The sequence below is a fragment of the Equus asinus genome, chromosome 4 (genome assembly GCF_041296235.1).
Source record: "Equus asinus isolate D_3611 breed Donkey chromosome 4, EquAss-T2T_v2, whole genome shotgun sequence".
Lineage (NCBI taxonomy): Eukaryota > Metazoa > Chordata > Mammalia > Perissodactyla > Equidae > Equus > Equus asinus.
In genome coordinates, this window is record NC_091793.1 from 100009839 (window position 1) to 100032369 (window position 22531).

Sequence of the window (22531 nt, forward strand, 5' to 3'; positions counted from 1 at the left end):
GAATATTACTCAACCATAAAAAAAGAATGAAATCTTGCCGTTTGCAACAGCATGGTTGGACCTAGAGAGTATTATGCTGAGTGAAATAATTCAGACAGAGAAATACAAATACTGTATGATTTCACTTATATGTAGAATGTAAAAAAGAAAACAAAAGAATAAACAAAACAAAACAGAAACAGACTCATAGATACAAAGAACAAACTGGTGGTTCCCGGGGGTGGGGGATGAGGTGGAGATGGGCAAAATGGGTCAAGGAGATTAAAAGGTACAAACTTCCAGTTATAAAACGTCAGTCATGGGGATGTAACGTACAGCATAGGGAATATAGTCAATATTTAATAACTTTATATGGTGACAGATGTTTACCTGACTTGCTGTGGTGATCATTTTGTAATGTACGTAAATACGTAGGCAAATCACTATGTTGTGCATCTGAAACTAATATTGTATGTCAACTATCTTCAATAAAAAAATTACCATCTTATTATTATTCCATAATGCTACCAATGCTCAAATCAGTTTTAGAATATTTTGGTGGAAAAATGCATTTAAAGCATGTTTGAAGTAATCAAGAAAATCAGGCTTATCACGTTCTGAGGAATTCTGCTTTTGAAGACCAAAGACAAGTGTTTGAGTCCTAACAGATTTACTGAGTTTGGAGCCAATGAGTAAATTACTTGACCTTTTTGGTCTTGTTTTTCTCATCTGTAAAATGGGCTCTATCTTGGTCTATACGAATGGAGCCCTTTGGAGTTGTGCAGCATGTAGCCTGAACAGCTGAGAAGCAGTAGCCCTGCCTATATCTGTTTTTGTCTGAAGCAAAAGATTGAGATCAAAATGGCTTACACAGTAGAATAAATTTATGTCACCCAGCAAAATGTTCAGAGGTAGCGTGGCTCCAAGATTAATTAATTTCATGTTCATGTCATCAAGAACCCAAGTTCTTTCGTCTCCCTCTCCTCCCTCCTCAGCGTTACCTTTATCTTCTCTCGGGTTTGTCTCTGCAAAGCTGAATAATGGCTGCAATCGCTCCAAGCATCACTGGCCTCCCACAATCATCTCCAAAGACCACAAGAGAAGATGTCCCTTTTGGACAGAAGTTCTCTTCTGGACAATTCTCCAGAAGTCCCTCAGCAGACTTTCTCTCATATGTCACTACCCAGAATTGTATCACATGCCCGTTCTTTAAGCAATCACTTTCAAGAGGAATAGGATTACCATGGTGGGCTTACTAATTAAGACTTACCTCCCTGGGGCTGAAAAAAGGGCTGCTTTCCCGTGAAGCCAACCAACATCCACAAAGAGTGAATAGAAGAAAGGAAGGAATGAAAGAGGGGAGGAAGGAAGGACACAAGACAGCTACTGAATAGGCAATTCAAGTGTCTTCCACGTGGAAACTACCTGTATAATAAAAAGCTATTTAACTTAAGTGAGATAATGCATGTGAAAGCAAACCACGACTCAATTATTATGTAATGTTATGCTTCAGTCTTTAATCTTTAAATGACATTATTCAGTACATTCACCAGTTATATCTACCAGCTAAATTTATACTTGGTTTGTGACTTTTTAAATGTTAAAATAAAAAATGTGCACATTTGTTGCAGAGATGTGATGTGGAGATAAGGAAAATGAAAAAGATGTCAAAATCTTCCCAAATTCTGCCAATTTGAGAAAAAAAGCAGTGTCAACATTTTCCTATGAACATCCCTGCAGAATTTTCCCCATGCTAAGTGCATTAAATATGCTTTAACAGAAATACTATACATTCTATACTGTAACCAGCTTTTCACTTTGTTTACCAATATGATCGTAGATGTACACGATAATTTTGTGGCTGAACAGAACCTGCCTTAAAATGTTTAACAAGTCACTTCTATATTCAAAAGAATTGATAATGAAGATATTCAGAAAAGTGTACTACAAATGCTGAAAGCAATATTGAAAAAGGAGTTGAAGAAATATCGAGAACTGGAGGACTGACTAGAACAAGTGTATGGTCTCTCAAGGCCTCCCACTGTCTCCCTACAAACCTGTCATGTAAACGCCTCACCCGCCATTGGCCATCTAATGAACTTGCTGAGCTTTCCTTTCACCTCGGCCCAAGATCTATTCCCAAGTGGCTATAAGCCTTAAGTCTCTGTCATTCCCTACTGAAGCCCTCTTCAAGATTCAATCACATTCTTTGACATCCACTGCCATGATTTTTAGGGCTATTTTTTATTAAAGGACATAGTGAGGAGTCTGAACAGTCTGAACAGAGAAATGGGTACTCATAGAAATCCCACTTGATAGTTAAAAAATTTTTCTTATAAATTAAATTTTTTTAAAGAATGAACTACCTATGATTTATAGCATACCTCACAATGCTTTTCTTTAGTCATCCAGTGAGTACCCAAATGATCTTCATGTGTATGGTCAGGGTGAAAAAACTACTAACAGATTTCAGATACTAATTTTGCCCCTGCATCTACCTGGATTTAAAGGCTAAGGTGCAAAATTCTCTTCCAGTGAAGGTCCAGAGGGTCCAAATTAGCTTTTCCTTTAACCCTGCATTTAGCCAACTCTTCCCACACTTCCAAGCACTGCTTTTTCTACAGGAACTCACAAATCTATGTTAGCCTCAGCAATGCCTAAGAACTCTCAGTATTTTCTAGTTACCTGCATATACCTGAGCTTTTCCCTTTATGAGTCTTTCCAACCAACCAGAGCAAATGCTAATGTTTCATCTCCTGAATATCACTGGTTGAAATTACAATTCAGGGCAGTTTTTACAGCCCCTAGAAAGCAGATAGGGTTAGCTATATCTACATAAAACAAAAACCACAAAAAGGCAAATCAAAGCTGGAGCTGCTTAATATGATTAGAAAAATTGCTTGATACTTTTCAAAATGTGGCATTCAAATTCAAAATCTGTAATAAACTGCTAGTGAAAAATAATCCAAACAGATATTAAACATTGGTTGAGAGGTAGGGAAAAAGAATCCCTTTTCACTGCTGGCAGGGGTGTAAACCGGCACAGTCATCTGGAGAGCAGTGTGGCAACAGCGTGGAAAGGAAGTGTGTACATACCTAACAACGTGAGGATTCTCCCCTATGTGTAGACCCTAGAGAAACTCTTACCATGGTCTATTAGCGATCTATTGCTGTATAACAAATTACTCAAAACTGAATGGCTTAAAACAACATTTATTATCTCATAGTTTTTGTGGGTCAGGAATTCAGGAGTGGCATAGCTGAGTAGTCCTGGCTCAAGGTCTGTCTTGAAGTTGCAGTCAAGATGTTGGCTGGGACTCCAGTCATCTGAATGTTTAACTTGGGCTGAAGGATCCGCTTCTAAGATGCTGCAGTCACATCGCTTGCCAGTTGGTACTAGCTATTGGCTGTCCCATAGGGCTGCTACAACGTCCTCAGAACACAGTAGTCGGCTTTACCCAGAGCAAGTGATCCAAGAGAAGAGGCTGGAAGCAGCAATGTTATCTTATGACCTAGTCTGGGAATTCGCACACCATCACTCTGCCATGTTTTGTTGGTCACACAGGCTAACCATGATACAAGGTGGGAAGGGATTATACAGGGGCATGAACACCAGAGGCTGAGGATCACTTGGGACCATCTAGGAAACTGGCTTCCACACATGGGTCCATAGAAGACGTGTATGACAACATTCACTGGGGTATATTTGCAGTCACGAGGAACCGTAGGCAACCTAGGTTTTCATTCCTAGAGAAATCTGGAAGTAAAATGTAGTGTATGTCCGTGATGGAATACCTTGCAGCAATCAAAAGTAATGAACTAGATTTACATATTTTTTCAACTCAAAAGAAACAAATAGAAAAACAATGAGATTTATAGCATAATGAACTGATACAAATTTAAAAAACACTTTATATTTTTTCACACTACATATTTTTAAAGATACACATCTTGCTAAATAAATACATAAAAGGTTGACTGGAGAGACATATTAAAAGTGGTTGGATATGGAGGGAAGGGAATTGAAGAGGAGTTGAAGGACAAAGTAAGAAAATGAAACAAAAAAAGGGCTTTGCAAGAACACTTGTGAAGAGAACGTCATGAATGGAGGAGAGGAATTACCGCAATTTTATGTAGTTGTTAAAAAATTTAAAAAATTTTTTTTAGTAGAGTTGTAATGTGGCCCAAGCAGGTCTAAGAGATCTTATTGAAGCAAACTTCCTAGTTGAAAGGTTCTACTAGTTTCCTTTGTGTTGTAGTTTTTATGAGAGTCATTCCTGTGGGAGGACAATTTCAATTCTCTTAAATACTTCCCCTGAATCCTTGTTGGAATGAAATTCTTTTAACAGAACACAAACTCCTTTCATTTCTCACATGGAGATATTTAAGATGCAAATAACCTTGAGAGAGGTAGCCTGCAAATAAAATTTATAAGAAGGAGTAAATGATTGGTATCAGATTTCCTTGTTAAGGATGTGTTTCACGAGAGGCTAAAGAGCAGAATTTTAAATTTCTTGAAAATATATAAGGGTGGAGGGGATAGAAAAGGGAAGGAGCATAGAGGGGGCACAGTAAGCTACCAAAGAAAGATTAGATCTCTCATGATTCTGATCAAAATTAATGCTTTTAACAAATTTCCTTTTTGGGTTGAAACAAGAAAAAGAGATTACCTTGCATTTATGGTAATTTAGTTGAGTTCAAGGTATACCCACAGACAGATCTTCAGTTGTTTAATATTCACTATGGTTAACAACTAAAGAAATACACTATGTTTCAAACTGACGATAATTTTCTGGGTTTAATAGTAGTGGACTGTTTGACTGATTATCTTTGATTGGTCACTACTTGAGTGAATCTAAACCTAAACTTGAGGGCAGGCCAGTTTTTTATAATTTACAGAGCAATCAGGACTAAAATGGAGACGGTCAGGTTAAAACCTAATTTATCTTAATGAAAGTATTTTGTGTATACTTGTAATTGTGTGATAGGAGAGGGTTGGGAAAATTTTTCTATGTTAGGGGAGAACACTGCTACTGGTTTTATTGAGGATAAACCAACCTAGGGCACTGTGAGTGCAAGACTCACTCACACAACCAACGACCCACATATGGATAGTGACAGTTGTTACTAGACCAACTGTGGCCCTTTTGGGATCCTGCCCACCACTTCTGGAACAGCTACTCCTGCTTAGTAACAACAATGAGGATACCATGTCCAAAGTAGCCAATATTTACCAAGCTTTCCTATTTTTCAGGGATATTTTACTTTTAAAAGAAAATTAACAGTCTTGAAAGATTGCTCTTTTCTGTGTGTATTTTATTTCTTATTTATGAGCTCCTCAGACAGCAGACATGTTATTATCGTATAAGCCACTTATACACCATCTAATGTAAATTAACATAAGCATGTATCATCCCTAAGGTCGCAAACCCCCATGAAGAAGAGGCCCCGGGGAGCATCTGGCAGTTCCATAAACAGAAAACCACACACTACTCCCAGCATCACCGTGCTCCTCGCTCCACATGGTATTTTTGATTAAGCACCAGCCCCTTAAGGCATCACTGCAGTATTTGATTAACAAAAACTGACATATTTACACAATAACAGCTGATTTTCATCTAAGTCTTCACAATCTAGGGATTTTGGAAAATACTCTGTGGCTTCCAAGCATTTTAAAGTTAGGAATGTTTTCTTCAAAACTTTTCTCTTCTCCTTTCACTCTTAAAGGCCATTTTCTAGCAACACTATCTAAGGACCACGTCTCCACTAGGTGTAAGCTCCATGAAGGCAGGGCCTGTGCTCGTCTTGTTCATCAGTGATTGCTCAGAGCTCAGCAGGGCATCAAATCACAGTTCATGAATGCCTGAATTTGTATCTCAAGACTTAGCAGACTAATTTATCTGGCCAGTTTTTCTTATTGATAAGTGGGTTATACGTCTACCAATGGAGACATTTCTCCTATCGGAGCAAGACCTTAAAAATGTATTCTAACGTTTTCAATAGGAAAATGTGAAAGGAAAAACAACAAAATGCGGTCCAGAGAGGTTCAGAGACTCATGAGAGTCACACTACTTGACTTAAGCCCTCTCAGACTAATGTTCTTTGAAGCACATTCTGCTGCTCTTCCTTTATAATTCTGTAAAAATAAAATTTAATTTAACTGCCTTTTTGAAAAGAATATATTTTCAGGTTCATTAAGAAAAACTAAAAACTAGTTTGTAAAAGTCTTTTATTGTATCCGTGCCACACATAGTAGTGAAAAATAACACTCCTAAAAAAAAGAATGCTACCTTTTCCACAACATTTTATTTTAAATAAAACTTCAAGTACTCTTACATAGGTACAAAAAAAATTCTGATCTATTTGCCTCCAACAGGCCACCACAACACACAGTAGATAAAACACAGTGGTTACAAATGTCTTTTAAATTTATTTCTGAGGCAAGGCAAATGGGAGGGAAATGTTTTTATGAAAAAATACTGTGTGCGTAGGAAATTGTCACAATTTTATTCCACATGGATACAAATGATTATACTTTAATTTAGGCCCTGGTGGCTTAAAATTATATAACAAAATAGAAAAATGGAAAACTAATATCCCCTACACCCTGTTTCAAAGGCAGGCACTACCAAGATCAAGGAGACGCCACAGTGTTGGTAGAGGATAATTACTGTACAAGCTGTAGAGCTATAATTACCTTCAGACTAAAATAAAATGCTACAGTCCTTCTAAGGCATAAACAATAATGTCTGCAAACAATATATACACATAATACATATTTAAAACAAGACTTAATATAAACAATAATGAACAGTATATACATGTCAATTTTTCTTCACTGTCTTGAAATACAATTTAACTACACAAGTGATGCAGCAACATATATATATATAAATGTACTTGTAACTCTACAGTATAGTTTATTTTTGGTGCCTTTATAGCACATCAGTGTAAACAGTTTCACTTGGCTTTGTTTTATACTTTAAAACATTCCTTGTTGTAGTTTCAAGATTTAAAGCAATTTTCTAGTTCTTCCTTTTCACAGAAAACGAAGATTCTGGATGTGGTTTAATCATAAATAATTCATAAAATTAAATACATTCACTAAAAAATAAACTACAAAGTAAAAAAATGAAAAATAGATATTTATTGAGAGGGAAAGGAGAACCGTTTCCCATGTTAGAGCTCTGGTGTTGAATATTCAGTGCGATTTGATATATTTTAATTGCTATTGCACTATAACACCCTTTCCTTTGAAAATTCTTTGGGTGTGCTTCCCTGTTCTACCTAAATTAGCTGACAAATCACACAAACCAATAACCAAGGGCCTTGGTTGTTGTAGGAGTGAAGCCTTTAAAAATGGTATCATTCTTCTGATACTTTTTTTTGTGATACTTATTTTAAGGAAAAAAAGTCATTATGAATGTGCCTTGCACATTTATGTAAATACAGTTCACATTGCTGGTCTCATGTGTCCTTGTTTGAAAGGAAAAAGAAAAGATTCTTATAACTTCAGCTCACTTTGAAGGTATCTGTCCACTTCTTTTCAAAATACTTCCTCATACTGTGGCCAGCTCTACCTATATCAGAATCATCCTCATTAAATGTTTCACAGTTGTCAAAAACAAGCCTGACATCGAGAGCAAAGGCTTCAAGGCTCGGATACCTGAAAGAAAACACACAATTTAGAGGTTGCTTCGGTAGGGTGGTTTTGTTTTGTAAACAATTGCAGAGGTAATAAAAGGTAAAATTGAAAGTAAAACTAAGCGGAAACAGAAAAAGATCAGGATAACTGCATTTAAACTGTTATAACACATACTATAGCCTCTTATAAAGGGAACACTTGAAAAACTGCATGTGCTCTGAACCATATAGGATTTAAAGACAGATTAAATGGAAAAACAGATTTCTCTGAAGATCAACACATTTCAACCAACTAGCATTTCCCTACATCCAATTTCCCACCTGACCCACAGGATTCACCCCCTTGAGTAGTTTATTAACTCCTCTGACCCATGGTATCACTTGTAGTACCCTATTATCCACCTTCAAAAATATTCAGTTGCAGTAGAAATAATGTAAATGCTTCCTACACACCATAAACATTACACTTGCCCCATAGCTTTCACATACATCCCAGGATACGCTGCTCTATGTTAAAACTTCCCCATTTCCCATTTCTCCTTTTCTCTCTCCAAATATGCTCTTTTGCTCAAGTACTGGGGTATGATGACCCAAAACAAGGAAAAAAAGCATGTGCTATCCCTTTACCAAGGATGACATTATGAGGACCTGCCTCTTAGGAAGCAGCACTGTGGCTTCAGTGCTGTTTTGGTGGGATGAGGCCAGTTCTCTTTCTCTGCAAGAGCACGGGGAAGAGACAGGAAGGTGAGTGAACCTGCCTAAGCTTATCGGTAAGAAAGGAGTGGTTCATTTCAAGTCAAATCAACACATTTTGAAAGAAGCCTTTTGGAAATTAAAATTTAAATTAATTCTAATTTATGATAAGATGGATACTAAAATAATTTACTCATTAGAAACAGCTGTGAAGCACACACTGAAGCTCTGAAATTTGGGAAAAGTGGGACTATTTCTTTGATGAAATACCTTGTACAGTCTTTCACTCCCTCCTTCCGATATGTGCAATAATAAAAGTAATAAAATTTATTTATCTGTAGTGAGCTCACAGAGTTAAGTCAGTTCTTATGTAACCTCATGCATTTTCCTGTTCTTCTGGGAATTATTATTATTTTTTATTCAGGTGAAATTCATTCAACATAAAATGAACCATTTTAAGATAGACAATTCATTGGCATTTAATACTTTCACAACTTTGTACTACCACCACCTCCATCTAGTTCCAAAATATTGTCATTACTCCAAAAGGAAACCCTTCATCCATTAAGCACTGACTTCCATTCCTCCCTATTCCCAGCTCCGGGCAACCACCAATCTGTCTTTCTGTCTCTATGGATGAACCCATTCTGGATATTTCAGATAAATGGAATCATACAACATGTGTGGGAATAATTTTAACAAAATATTTTAAAGTTACTTTGGGAAATATTTATCTCTTTAGACTGTTCCTTACTACAAGAAAAAGTTAATGATTAATGCTGGGGAGGCTAGAATCCAGGAGAGAACTCTAGGTGAGATGCTAGGTGAAGCGCCCTACCCACATCAGTGCCTTTCTTATAGAAGGATGGACAGCTGATGGAAACCAGAAAGATTTACTAAAGTAGACACCTCCTCTCCTCTGTTCTAGAAAAAATTTCTAGTTTAAAAACTTGAAATAGTTTGTGAGTTTTGGTTTCAACTCAGTTTGCGTTTAATCAAACAACTCAAAGTTAGAGGAGCCTGAATCCACTGAATTTTGCCTCCCACAAAGATGGCATCACAAACAGGATTATAGAGAACTGCTTCTCTCTCTCTGCCTGCCTTCGCTGTGACCTCCTCCATTCACCAGGACTCATTCTCCAAAGGCGGCTTCGATTCTGTAGCTCTTTTGGTTATTCTGTGTTAATGTCTAAGTCTGTTTGTTTTGGGGATTTTGAGGTTTAGGTTCATCCTCTATCCAGGAATCAGGGAATCATGGAAGCTAAAGTCAAGAGTTAATTTAAACACTGATAGTCTTCTTGGCCATGTTGATTATAAAGTGAGTTGTGCTACCCAGCCCCCCCAAAATATTTGATTATTTTGATGGAAAAAGCAAAAGAGCTAGTCCCATATCTAGAGAGCAGCTTCTGCAGTTTGGTTCACATTAGAACCAACAGTTTTATTGGTTGTAAATGTTTTCTGAATTTGGGCAGGTCCTTTCTGTAATTTTTTTAAAAAATAAAACAAAACAGACATAATCCTTTGAAAGACTGACATTTCAGCCTCCAAAGAAATAAATTAGTAATTTGGTCAATCTAGTAAATCAGCTGATATATGTGAAAGGGATACCGATCATTATGAGTTAAGTTCTACTCAACTCTTCTAAATAATGTAAATTATGGAGCACAGCAATTTTTACAAAAAGAACGTCCAGGAAGAATTAAATGATATGCTAAATAATGATAATAATAACAATAGTGATGTAATTCAACTATATTTTATAGCTATTTTTCCAATGTAAAGTTCCTTCTTTCTCCATATTTTTTGTGACTGCCTGAAGTGATGGGCACAGGCTACATTAAGCTAAACTGGGAAGCAGGAAGAAAGGGAGCAGGGGAGAAGGGAGAAGAGAATACAGCCCCAGGGACCCTGGCCATTTACATGTGGAATGCCTTTGTGGGGGTTCTGTAAGTGAACAGCCTCATTCTTGTGGCTCCAAAATGGGCCAGTGTCCAGAACCAACTAAATTCCACTGACAGCTGCTACTCTCTGGCAGGAGTTTGAAGTGGGCTAAGAAAGATTATCTTTTTATTTTTATTATTTTTTTAAGATTTTATTTTTTGCTTTTTCTCCCCAAAGCCCCCCAGTACATAGTTGTATATTCTTCGTTGTGGGTCCTTCTAGTTGTGGCACGTGGGACGCTGCCTCAGCGTGGTTTGATGAGCAGTGCCATGTCCGCGCCCAGGATTCAAACCAACGAAACACTCGGCCACTTGCAGCAGAGCGCGCGAACTTAACCACTCGGCCATGGGGCCAGCCCCAGAAAGATTATTAACCGTGATCTTTAACAAGAAATCATTTCACTCTTTGGATAAGACCACAAAGAGAATATGGTAGAGAGGAGCAAATAATAGTTTTTTCCACATTTAATAGACGCATTTTTAACATACTCCAACAACTCATAATAACATTTTTAATATTTAAAACTTCTAGTGATCTTCTATCTCTACATTGTAATAATCTGAAAATATTATAGAGTCATTTTCTGTTAAATCCACAAAAGACGGTGTCTCTGTTCCACTGATACACAATACAAGCGCTAGCTTATACCTTACTTTCTTACCTTGGGGGACTTACCTGACACTTTTCCTTACCTCCCAGGCTGGGTTTGGTACCATTCCAATGGCAAAAGCAGCTTTATCACACTGCTTTTTAATTGTTTAAATAATTTTAATTGACTTGTTTTCCATGCCATACTACCATAACCAAATACACACATACACATACCCACACCCTTTCCAAAGGCAGGGCCTATGTTTTTGCTGTTAATTAATGTATTTTTGGCTCACTAGAAAAGTACCAGCACATATCAAACATTCAATAAATATTGAACTGAATGATTTACTTACTGTCCACTACTTAATTTCTCTCTAATTGTGGAAAAATCCATAGGCTTCTTAATAACTTTCTTATAACCAGGAACAAGTTTCAAGTTTACAGGAAGTAGAAAAGGCCATGCATCCTCATGAGTTTCCATTTCAGTAAGGATCATACTAAAAAAAATAATGTTTGCAATCAGTATCTATGCTTCAGCATTATCTATTTTTATTAAAAATTAACATCGTAATCTCTCAAGTAAAAACAATACAAACTAATTTGTTAAAAAAGATAAAAGAATATATCTATTTATAATATAGACTTAGGTTTTCCTATTTACACAAACCATCAAAAAGTCACCTTTAATATGGCAGAAAATTTCTAAACAAATAAAATGGGATGCTATGAATATAGAGTACATGAAACGGAAATAATACCTGCAAAGAGCTAGGTCCTTGGCATCATCTCTTTTAGGTTTCTTAATAGAAGTAAAACTTTCTTGTTTTGACAAATTAATAGAAGTGTTTTCCTCCATTTTTCTTTTTTTCAAGTCTTTGTTTCCTCTTTTTAGTGAGCTACTTGTAGATGCAGAGTCTTCATCTTCAGTATCCCCTGTTAAAGACACTTTCTTGCCTTTCTTTGATTCATTAGTCTTTTTTCCTTTGACATGAAGTTTTTTGATTTTTAGAGTTTGACCACTTGCCTTTAATTAAAAAAAAAAGTAAAGGAGGAATAAGAAAATAACTGTCTACAGATCTATTATTTTAAATTATGAAAAGCTGACATGTCAAACAAAAAGAATATTATTTCTGATCTAGAAGGTTGATAATTTTATTATTCTCAAAAGAGATCTATGAATTTGTTCTCCCATAATATAAGGCTAAAATTGAATAAAGGATGAAAAAAATCTATGTTAAGAATTCTTAAAACTTGAAGATGCTGATCTCATTGTAATTTATTTTACTTTATTTTATTTTTTTAAAGATTTTATTTTTTCCTTTTTCTCCCCAAAGCCCCCTGGTACATAGTTGTACATTCTTAGTTGTGGGTCCTTCCAGTTGTGGCATGTGGGATGCCGCCTCAGCGTGGTTTGATGAGCAGTGCCATGTCCGTGCCCAGGATTCGAACTGATGAAACACTGGGCCGCCTGCAGTGGAGCACACGAACTTAACCACTCGGCCACCGGGCCAGCCCCCTGATCTCATTGTAATTTAAACAGTCTTTAGTACTACAGAATTTAGCAGCAGTATTCCTTTAGTCAGGTCACTAACTGGATGAGTTTAAAGATACAAAAGGATTATCTTTTAGAGTACAATATAATTAAGAACAAAGGTGAATATAAACAAAAATACAGAACTTATTCATAAGAAAGTTGAAGAGGTAACTTAAAAACTAGGCCAAACATGAAAAATAGCTCATGAAATAGAATGGCTAACCTAAAATATAAAAAGTAGCTCATCTAAAATAGAGAAAAAGTCCTTCATAAGTGATCAAATATACTAGAAATTGATATTTTTTCTGGATAAAGAAAAAAAAGCATTTTCTATAAGAAGAGAGTTCCACAAAGTTGTGGTTCCCAGGTATGAACAAAGCAGTGATGAAGGATGAGAAAAAAAGAAAAAAAGATGTCTGTTTTTGAGAAAAAAATAAACAAATAGTATAAGAGAGATTATATTTAGAATCAAACGATATGAATTCCAGCTACAGCTCTGTCAGTAACTAGCTATGGAACTTTATATAAAAATACCTGTGAGCCCTGTTTTCTCATCTGCAAAATAAGAAAGACAAGCCACAAAACCAGTGAGGTCATTCTGGCTCTAAAATTACACGAAAGAAACCCTCAATACGGCCTCACGTAATCTAACCACCACTTGCAGGCAGCACGCGCATGGAGCAGTGAGTCCCCTCCTCCTCCAGCTTAGGAATAGGGAAATAAGTCTGCATTTGAGAGTTAAATGTTATAATAAACATAATAGATTATAAAAGAGACACATGCAAAGTCACTGGTAATGCATGGGTTTTGTTTCGAGTTTCTAGAATAGTGTTTACTGTCTCTTAGAAAATTATTTCCTCTCTTACCCAGACTGGTAAGAAATCTGACTGCAGAGTCAGATATGCAGTCTAACCAATATTTAAAGTTGGCTGTATTCTTGAAATGAATTTGGTCAAAAGCATTTCTTTGGAGTATTTCCTTATCAGTTTCTTCGGGGATTTCATGACCTCTTCTAGCAATATTTCTTAAAAATTCCTCTTAATCAAGCAATTAAAATTATTTGGTTCTCTATTGGCAGGTTAAAAGCATAGTTAAGGAAATATTTTAATTGGCTAACATAAGGCAAACCATAAATCTAACACCTTCCTCTTATCATATCAAAGATCACTATCCCTCGTAACTAACTGAAATAATTAAAATGTTTTACTAAGTCTCTTCTCCATTTAGTTTATTAATTTTTACTCACTAAAGTGTGATTATTTTGAGTTTTCATACTACACTGAGCTTTTAGAATTCTGAAATCATAAAAAAAGAAAATGCTTAAAATAATGAGGAAAAAGTCCACTTAATGAAGATTAAATTAAATTAGCTCGAATAATTGTGTTAATTAAAAATAACAAAATTTCATGAATAATAGGTAAAAACTTCTAGTTCCTATTTGAACTAAAATATTACTTGGGATCATTTTCTAAAAAATTAATATTTACATTAAGAAAACATGAAATTTAAATCACAGAATCAAAAGATTTTTGTGATTTTTCAAAAGACAATGAAGTCTACTTCTTTAACAAATGATGCTCCTCAGCTGACTTCAGTACATTGTGTACATACGCATGCTATCATAAGCAGGCTTTTATACAGTTACCCCATTGCCTGATTACTTTGTTCTTAGACAGAGATACCCCCCTGCCCACCCTTTCTCTCTATCTTGTTAGAGCTCAAATTCAAACAGGAACTTGAACATGTCTTAAGCAGAACCCATTACATTACACACACAGGGCACATTTCTGTTACGTTGGTATAGTCATATATCAGAAGTTGTGAACTGGTGGTTCACAGGCTGTAAAAAGCCCACAGAATGTGTTGTTGTTTGGCTCATATAATGCTTGTAAAAATTCTGAATTTGTTGCCAGTATTTAACATTTTGGAAGCTATGCATAAAAATCCATAATCTTGAAATATTGGTAGATCCTGGAACACTGGGTCCACATGTCTACATGACAACAATTTGTTGGCGTTGAGTGCTGAGTGTCACTTTCAAAAGGGGCATGACTTCCCTGTTTGCCACAGACCCACCTCTTCTGTATTATTTATCTGGTTTTTGTAGGCACAGGAGTTTGAAACTTTGCATGTGTGTATGTCTGTGAGTGTGTATAAATATGTATACTTACAAACAAGTCTTTTTGATTCTGTGATCCTTTGAGATATATATAATACATGTAAATATATAAAAATACAGTAAAGTATATGTATATATATATATTGGCATGCACACACACATACACACAGAGGAAAAATTCTTAATCACAATGATTTATGTAGAAATGGCCATTTAAGAGCAAGATGGATAGTATAAATATTTGTAAATAGCTATGAATTAACTTGAAAGATATTTTTAAAACCTTAACTTTAAAAATCCTTAAATACCAAGGGGCTGGCCCCGTGGCCGAGTGGCTAGGTTTGCGCGCTCTGCTGCAGGCGGCCCAGTGTTTCGTTGGTTCGATTCCTGGGCACGGACATGGCACTGCTCATCAAACCACGCTGAGGCAGCGTCCCACATGCCACAACTAGAAGGACGCACAACAAAGAATATACAACTATGTACCGGGGGGCTTTGGGGAGAAAAAGGAAAAAAAAAATCTTAAAAAAAAAAAATCCTTAAATACCAAAATGTTTATGATATTTTTTGTTGCTGTAAGAAACACAACATCTAATTCACTACATTAAAAAAACAAAAAAAGCAGAGGCTTAGAAAGTTGCATTTACAGGGAAGGGCTTGGATGAGATCATAGATCTTGTATCTCCTAGTCCACTCCTTGAATGACAGATAGCCAGAATTCTAATTCAAGCAAATTTACTAAAAACAAAACCTCTATAACCTACCAGATGATACCCCTAAGACTTAAAACACTGATTTGTTGGTAATTCATAAAGTATTAGAAAAACTTTCTATAACTTAGTTATGAAGCTAAAAGATAATTTATGTACAACTAGTGAAGATTATTATGGAACTACATATGACAAAAATGATCAAGTAATGACAAATATAAAAGCTATTATTAGTGAATATGATGCCATGTGGGACCCTTTGCTGTTCTGTAAAATATAGTCTAAAATGTAATAAAGTATTAATGTAAACACATCACAGAACTTTCAAGCTATAAAAACTTTCAGACACATGACCATATTTGATCCTCACAGATCCCTACAAAGCAGATACTATCCCATTTTACAGATGATAACCCTGAAGCTAAGAAAGTACTCCAACGTTTATAGATCAGGGAGGTGAGAAAAACCAGCAAAGGAGACTGAAAAGGAGGAAAGGCAAGAAGAATACTAGATGATTTTGGTATCCTAGATGCCAACTGAAAACAGGGTTTCAAAGAGGAGGGAGTGTTCCATGCTATCAAATGCAACTGATAGGTTAGATGAGGCCTAAGCCCTGATCACTGCACTGAGCAATGTCATTTGTGGTCATGACAAGAGCAATTTTGGAGAAATTATAAAGGTGGAAATCAGAATCGTGTGAGTTCAAGAGTGAACCAGGGGACAGATGTCAGCAACATGGCAGAGTGAGCTGTTCTCTTTCTCTCTCCTCCTTTGAACTACAACTAAATGGACATTCATTGGTCAATGGAGGATACCCACACAGCAAAACAGAACTTCTGAGAGACCCGTGAGGCTACACATCTGAAGACGGTGGTCAATGGAGGATACCCACACAGCAAAACAGAACTTCTGAGAGACCCGTGAGGCTACACATCTGAAGACGGATGGATTACCCCTGAGGAGGTGGTGGAGACAGGTGAGCACTCTCTGGCCCCTTGGCAGCCCTGCGCATGCCTGAGACTGCTCTCCCAGCTGGAGCACCCATAGCACTGCTGTGGGAACAGGTGATGGCAGCCCTGAGTCCAAGCATGGGAGGTGGGAGGGCCCATGGTGCTGGTGTGGTCCCAGGGAGTGGCCCAGGCTTGGACCCAGTGAGGAGGCTCTGCCAATGAAGCACAAAGGCTGGTGCAACTTAGGAAGAGGCAGTGGCAGATCTGTGCACCCAGGTGAACAAGTTCCTAGCTGCTGCAAACACCCATAGTACCACTGCAGCCCCAATGGGGGGAGTGCATTTTGGCAGGACCATGGGGGCAGACAGCAGCAGCCCTGAGCCCCTTTGTGATTGCTTTCCTGTCCAGTGGGAGAGCCCACAGTGCCACTGTGGTACCCAGGGAGTGGCCTAGGCTTGGATCCAGTGGAGAGGAGTCCCACCAAGCACAACAGCCAGTGAAACCTAGGAAGAGGTGGCAATGGATTTGCGTGCCCAGGCAAATGACTTCCTGGCTGCTGAGAATGCCCACAGCACCAGCGCAGCCCTGAAGGTGGGGGCACACCTCAGTGGGACTGTGGGAACAGATGGCTGCAGCACTAAGTCCCACATGATTGCCTTCCCATTTGGGGGGAGCGCCCACAGGGCCACTGCAGTCCCAAGGAGTGGCCCAGGTTCAGACAAGCACAGCTGACAGGGATTGTGGCAGGCTCAGAATACACAGCTCCTGCTGTCCCCCACAGTGGTGACAAGTGGAATCTGTGACTAGATACTATCACTATGCGAAGGCACAAATCCACCCCATAAATATTATGAAGAGGTATTTTAATACTCCAGACCAGAAGGAAAAAGACAAAAACCCAGAAATCAATCAGGAAGGCACAGAAATTTACAATCTAAATGACAGAGAATTCAAAATAGCTATCATATAAAATCTCAGCAAGTTACAAGAAAATTCAGAAAGACAGTTCAATGAAATCAGGAATAAAATTAATGAACAGAGGGAATTTTTCACAAAAAAGATTGAAACTATAAAGAAAAACTAATCAGAAATGATGAAGAGGAAAAACATGATGAACAAGATAAAGAAAAATTTGGAGTCCTTAATTATTACAGCTGATATTATGGAGGACAGAATTAGCAATTTAGATGATAGAAATACATAAATGCTTCAGATGGAGGAGGAGAGAGAACTAAGACTAAAAAGAAATGAGGAAACTCTCAGAGAAATATCCAACTCAACTAGGAAATGCAACATAAGGATTATAGGTATTCCAGAAGGAGAAGAGAAGGAGAAAGGAGCAGAGAGCTTGTTCAAAGAAATAACAGTGAAGAACTTCCCAAGCCTGGGGAAGGAGCTGGAATTATAAATAAAAGAAGCTAATACAGCTCCTAATTACATCAATGTAAAAAGACTTTCTCCAAGGCATATATTAGCAAGATAGGCAAAAGTCAATGACAAAGAAAAAATATTAAGGGTAGCAAAGGAGAAGAAAATAACCTACAAAGGAAGCCCTATCTGGCTTCCAGCAAATTTCTCAGCAGAAACCTTACAGGCTAGGAGAGAATGGAATGACACAATGATATATTCAAAATTCTGAAAGACAAAAACTTTCAGCCAGAATACTTTATCCAGCAAAAGTATCCTGCAGATATGATGGAGAATTAAAACTTTCCCAGATAAACAAAACCTGAGGGAGTTCATTGCCACAAGACCCACCCTACAAGAAATGATCAAAAAGGCCCTCAAATCTGAAAAAAAAAGGGAGGTGGTTTACAAAAGACTTGAGCTAGGAGATAAATAGGCAGACAGTATCAGAAAATTACAGCTCTCTATCAAAACAGATTAGCAAACCCTTAATTATAACATTAAAGATAAAGGGAAGGAAAACATCAAGAATAACTATAATCACTTCATTTTAACCACAAACTCACAACACAAAATGGAATAAGTTGTGACAACAATAACTTAGATGGGGAAGAAGAAATGGATGGAAGCTGCTTAGACTAAGGAAATAGGAGGCTATCAGAAAATGGACTATCGGACCTATGAGATCTTTTATACAAACCTCACTGTAACCACTAAACAAAAAAATCAAACCAGAGTCACAAATGATAAATAAAGAGAAAACCATCACAGAGAGCCACCAAACTGAACAGGCAGTCCAAAATTCACAAGAGGAGAAGCAAGGGAAATTCTGAAAAATTGGAAAACAAGTGATAAAAAAGCAGCATTTAGCCCTCATATATCAATAATAACTCTAAATGTAAATGGATTGAATGATGAAAAGATAGAGAGTGGCTGGATGGATTAAAAAACAAGACTCAACAATATGATGACTTCAGGAAACACAGCTCTAAAGACACCACAGGCTCAGAGTAAAGGGATGGAAGATAATACTCCAAACTAATGGCAAACAAAAGAAAGTAGGTGTTGCCATACTTATCTTGGACAAAGTAGACTTCAAGATAAAAAGACAATGAGATGAAAAGACAGGCAGTACATAATTAATGATCACAGGGACAATCTAGCAAGAGGACATAACACTTATATGTGCACCTACCACAGGAGCACCAAAGTACATAAAACAACTATTAATTCACATAAAAGGAGATATAAAGAGCAACACAATAATAGTAGGGGACCTTAGCACCCCACTTACATCAATGGATAGATCATCCAAACAGAAAGACAACAAGGAAATAGTGGAACTAAATGAAAAACTAGACCAGATGGACTTAATAGATATATATATAGACCTTAGCACCCTACTTACATCAATGGATAGATCATCCAAACAGAAAGACAACAAGGTAATAGGAAAACTAAATGAAAAACTAGACCAGATGGACTTAATAGATACATATAGAACATTCTATCCAAAAACAGCAGAATACACCTTCTTCTCAAGCGCACATGGAACATTCTCAAAGATAGACCATATGTTGGAAAGCAAGGAAAGCCTCCATAAATTTAAGAAGCTTGAAATCATATCAAGCATCTTTTCCAAACATAATGCTACAAAACTAGAAATCAACTACAAAAAAAAAAAAGCTGGGAAAGGGACAAAGATGTGAAGACCAAACAACATGCTACTGAACAACCAATGGACCACTGGAGAAGTTAAAGAAGAAATCAAAAAAACATCTGGAGACAAATGAAAATGAAAATACACCATACCAACTCATATTGGATGCAGCAAAAGCAGTCCTAAAATGGAAATTCATAGCAATACAACTCCACCTTAACAAACAAGAAAAATCTTTTTTTTTTAAAAAGATTTTATTTTTCCTTTTTCTCCCCAAAGCCCCCCATTACATAGTTGTATATTTCAGTTGTGGGTCTTTGCAGTTGTGGCATGCGGGATGCTGCCTCAGCATGGCTTGATGAGTGATGTCATATTCGCACCCAGGATCTGAAGTGGCAAAACACTGGGCCACCGAAGCAGATCATGTGAACTTAACCACTCAGCCATGGGACCGGCCCCTCAAGAAAATCTTAAATAATCAAGCTTAACTACACCTAACAGAACTAGAAAAACAAGAACAAACAAAGCCCACAGTCAGCAGAAGGAGGAAAATAATAAAAATTAGAGCAGAAATAAATGAAATTGAAACCAAAATAACAGTAGAAAGGATCAATGAAACTAAGAGAAGGTTCTTTGAAAAGATAAAATTGACAAACTCTTAGCCAGACTCACTAATGAAAAAAGAAAGAAGGCTCAAATAAATAAAATTAGAAATGAATGAGGAGAAATTACAATGGATACCACAGAAATACCAGATATTATAAGAGAATATTATGAAAAAGTATATGCCAACAAATTGGACAATCTAGAAGAAATGGATAAATTCTTAAACTCGTATAACTTCCCAAAACTCAATCGAGAAGAAATAGAGGATCTGAATAGACCAATCACAAGTTAAAGAGATTGAAACAGTAATCAAAAACCTCCCCCAAAATAAAAGTCTAGGGCCAGATGGCTTCTCAGGAGAATTCTACCAAACATTCAAAGAAGATTTAATACCCAGCCTTCTCAAACTATTTCAAAAAACTGAGGAAGAGGAATGCTTCTAAACTCATTCTATACGAGGCCAACATCACCCTGATCCCAAATCCAGACAATGACAACATAAAGAAGGAAAATTATAGGCCAATATTGCTGATGAAGATAGACGCAAAAATCCTCAACAAAATATTGGCAAACCAGATACAGCAATACATTAACAGGATCATACACCATTAACAAGTGGGATTTATACCAGGGATGCAGGGATGGTTCAACATCTGCAAATCTATCAATGCCATAACAAGAAAATGAGGAATAAAAACCATATGATGATCTCAATAGATGCAGAGAAAGCATTTGACAAGATCCCACATCCTTTTAAAACAATAAAGTGGGTATTGAAGGAAAGTACCTCAACATAATAAAGGCCATATATGACAAACCCACAGCCGACATCATACTCAATGGGGAAAATCTGAAAGCCATCCTTCTGAGAACAGGAATAGGATAAAGATGTCCACTCTTGCCACTCTTACTCAACGTAGTACTGGAGATTTTGGAAAGAGCAATTAGGCAAGAAAAAGAAATAAAAGGAATCCAAATTAGCAAGGAAGATGAGAAACTCTTGCTTGCTGTTTGCAGATGACATGATTCTATATATAGAAAACCCTAAAGAATCCATTGGAAAACTATGAGAAATAATCAACAGCTACCGCAAAGTTGCAGGATATAAAATCAACATACAAAAATCAGTTACATTTCTATACTCTAATAACAAACTAACAGAACTCAAGAATACAACCCCATTTACAATCACAACACAAAGAATAAGACATCTGGAATAAATTTAACCAAGGAAGTGAAAGACCTATACAACAAAAACTATAAGACATTATTGAAAGAAATCGATGACGACATAAAGAAATGGAAAGAGAGTCTACGCACATGGATTGGAAGAAAGAATATAGTTAAAATGTCCATATTACCTAAAACAATCTAGAGATTCAATGCAATCCCAATCCAAATCCCAATGACATTCTTCATGAAAAAAAGAACAGAGAATCCTAAAATTCATATGGGGCAATGAAAGATGCCAAATACCTAAAGCAATCCCGGGAAAAAAGAACAAAGCTGGAGGCATCACAATGCATGACTTCAAAATATACTACAAAGCTATAGTAATCAAAACACCACAGTTGGGGCTGGCCTGGTGGCATAGCAGTTAAGTTCGTATGTTCAGCTTCAGCAGCCGGGGGTTTGCTGGTTCGGATCCTGGGTGCAGACCTACACACCACTTGTCAAGTCATGCTGTGGTAGGCATCTGACATATAAAGTAGAGGAAGATGGGCACAAATGTTAACTCAGGGCCAGTCTTCCTCAGCAAAAAAGAGGAGGATTGGCAGCAGATGTTAGCTCAGGGCTAATCTTCCTTAAAAAATAAAACAACAAAAAAACCCAGCATGGTACTGGTACAAAAACAGACACACAGATCAAGGGAACAGAAGTAAAAGCCCAGAAATAAAACTACACATCTATGGACAGCTAATCTTTGACAAAGAAGCCAATAACATACAATGGAGAAAGGAAAGTCTCTTTAGTAAATGGTGTTGGTAAAACTGGACAGCCACATGCAAAAGAATGAAAGTTGGCCATCATCTTTCACCATATACAAAAATTAATTCAAGATAGATTAAAGACTCGAAGGTAAGGCATGAAACCATAAAACTCCTAGAAGAAAATACAGGCAGTACATTCTTTGACATCGCTCTTAGAAGGACCTTTTCAAATACGATATCTACTTGGGCAAGGGAAAGAAAAGGAAAAACAAACAAATGGGACTTCATCAGACTAAAAAGCTTCTGCAAGGGAAAGGAAACCAGGAAAAAAATGAAAAGACAATCCACCAACTGGGAGAAAATACTTGCAAACCATATATCCAACAAGGGGTTAATCTCCAAAATATATAAAGAACTCATACAACTCAACAACAAAAAACCAAACAACCTGATCAAAAAATGAGCAAAGGATATGAACAGACATTTTTCCAAAGAAGACATACAAATGGCCAACAGGCACATGAAAAGATGGTCAACATTACTAATCATTAGCGAAATGTAAATCAAAACTACAACAAGATAGCACCTTACACCTGTTAGAATGGCTATAATTACCAAGACAAAAAACAACAAATATTGGAGAGGATGTGGAGAAAAGGGAACCCTCATACACTGCTGGTGGGAATGCAAACTGGTGCAGCCACTGTGGAAAACAGTATGGAGATTTCTCAAAAAATTAAAAATAGAAATACCATACAAACAA

The 22531-nt window shown here is 36.9% G+C and overlaps 1 protein-coding gene across 50 annotated transcripts in view; it reads right to left on the reverse strand.

Moving 5' to 3' along the window:
* Nucleotides 1-3172: 3172 nt before the first annotated feature.
* BAZ2B (bromodomain adjacent to zinc finger domain 2B) overlaps nucleotides 3173-22531 on the reverse strand; it is a 290353-nt gene continuing 270994 nt past the window's right edge. For all 50 annotated transcript variants that reach the window (XM_070507912.1, XM_070507924.1, XM_070507921.1 and 47 more), the window contains 3 exons: nucleotides 11610-11875; nucleotides 11205-11348; nucleotides 3173-7645 (listed from right to left, as the gene is read on the reverse strand). In XM_070507912.1, the coding sequence (XP_070364013.1) occupies nucleotides 7492-7645; nucleotides 11205-11348; nucleotides 11610-11875 (564 nt within the window). In that variant the 3' untranslated portion in view covers nucleotides 3173-7491. The remainder of the gene's footprint in view (nucleotides 7646-11204; nucleotides 11349-11609; nucleotides 11876-22531) is intronic.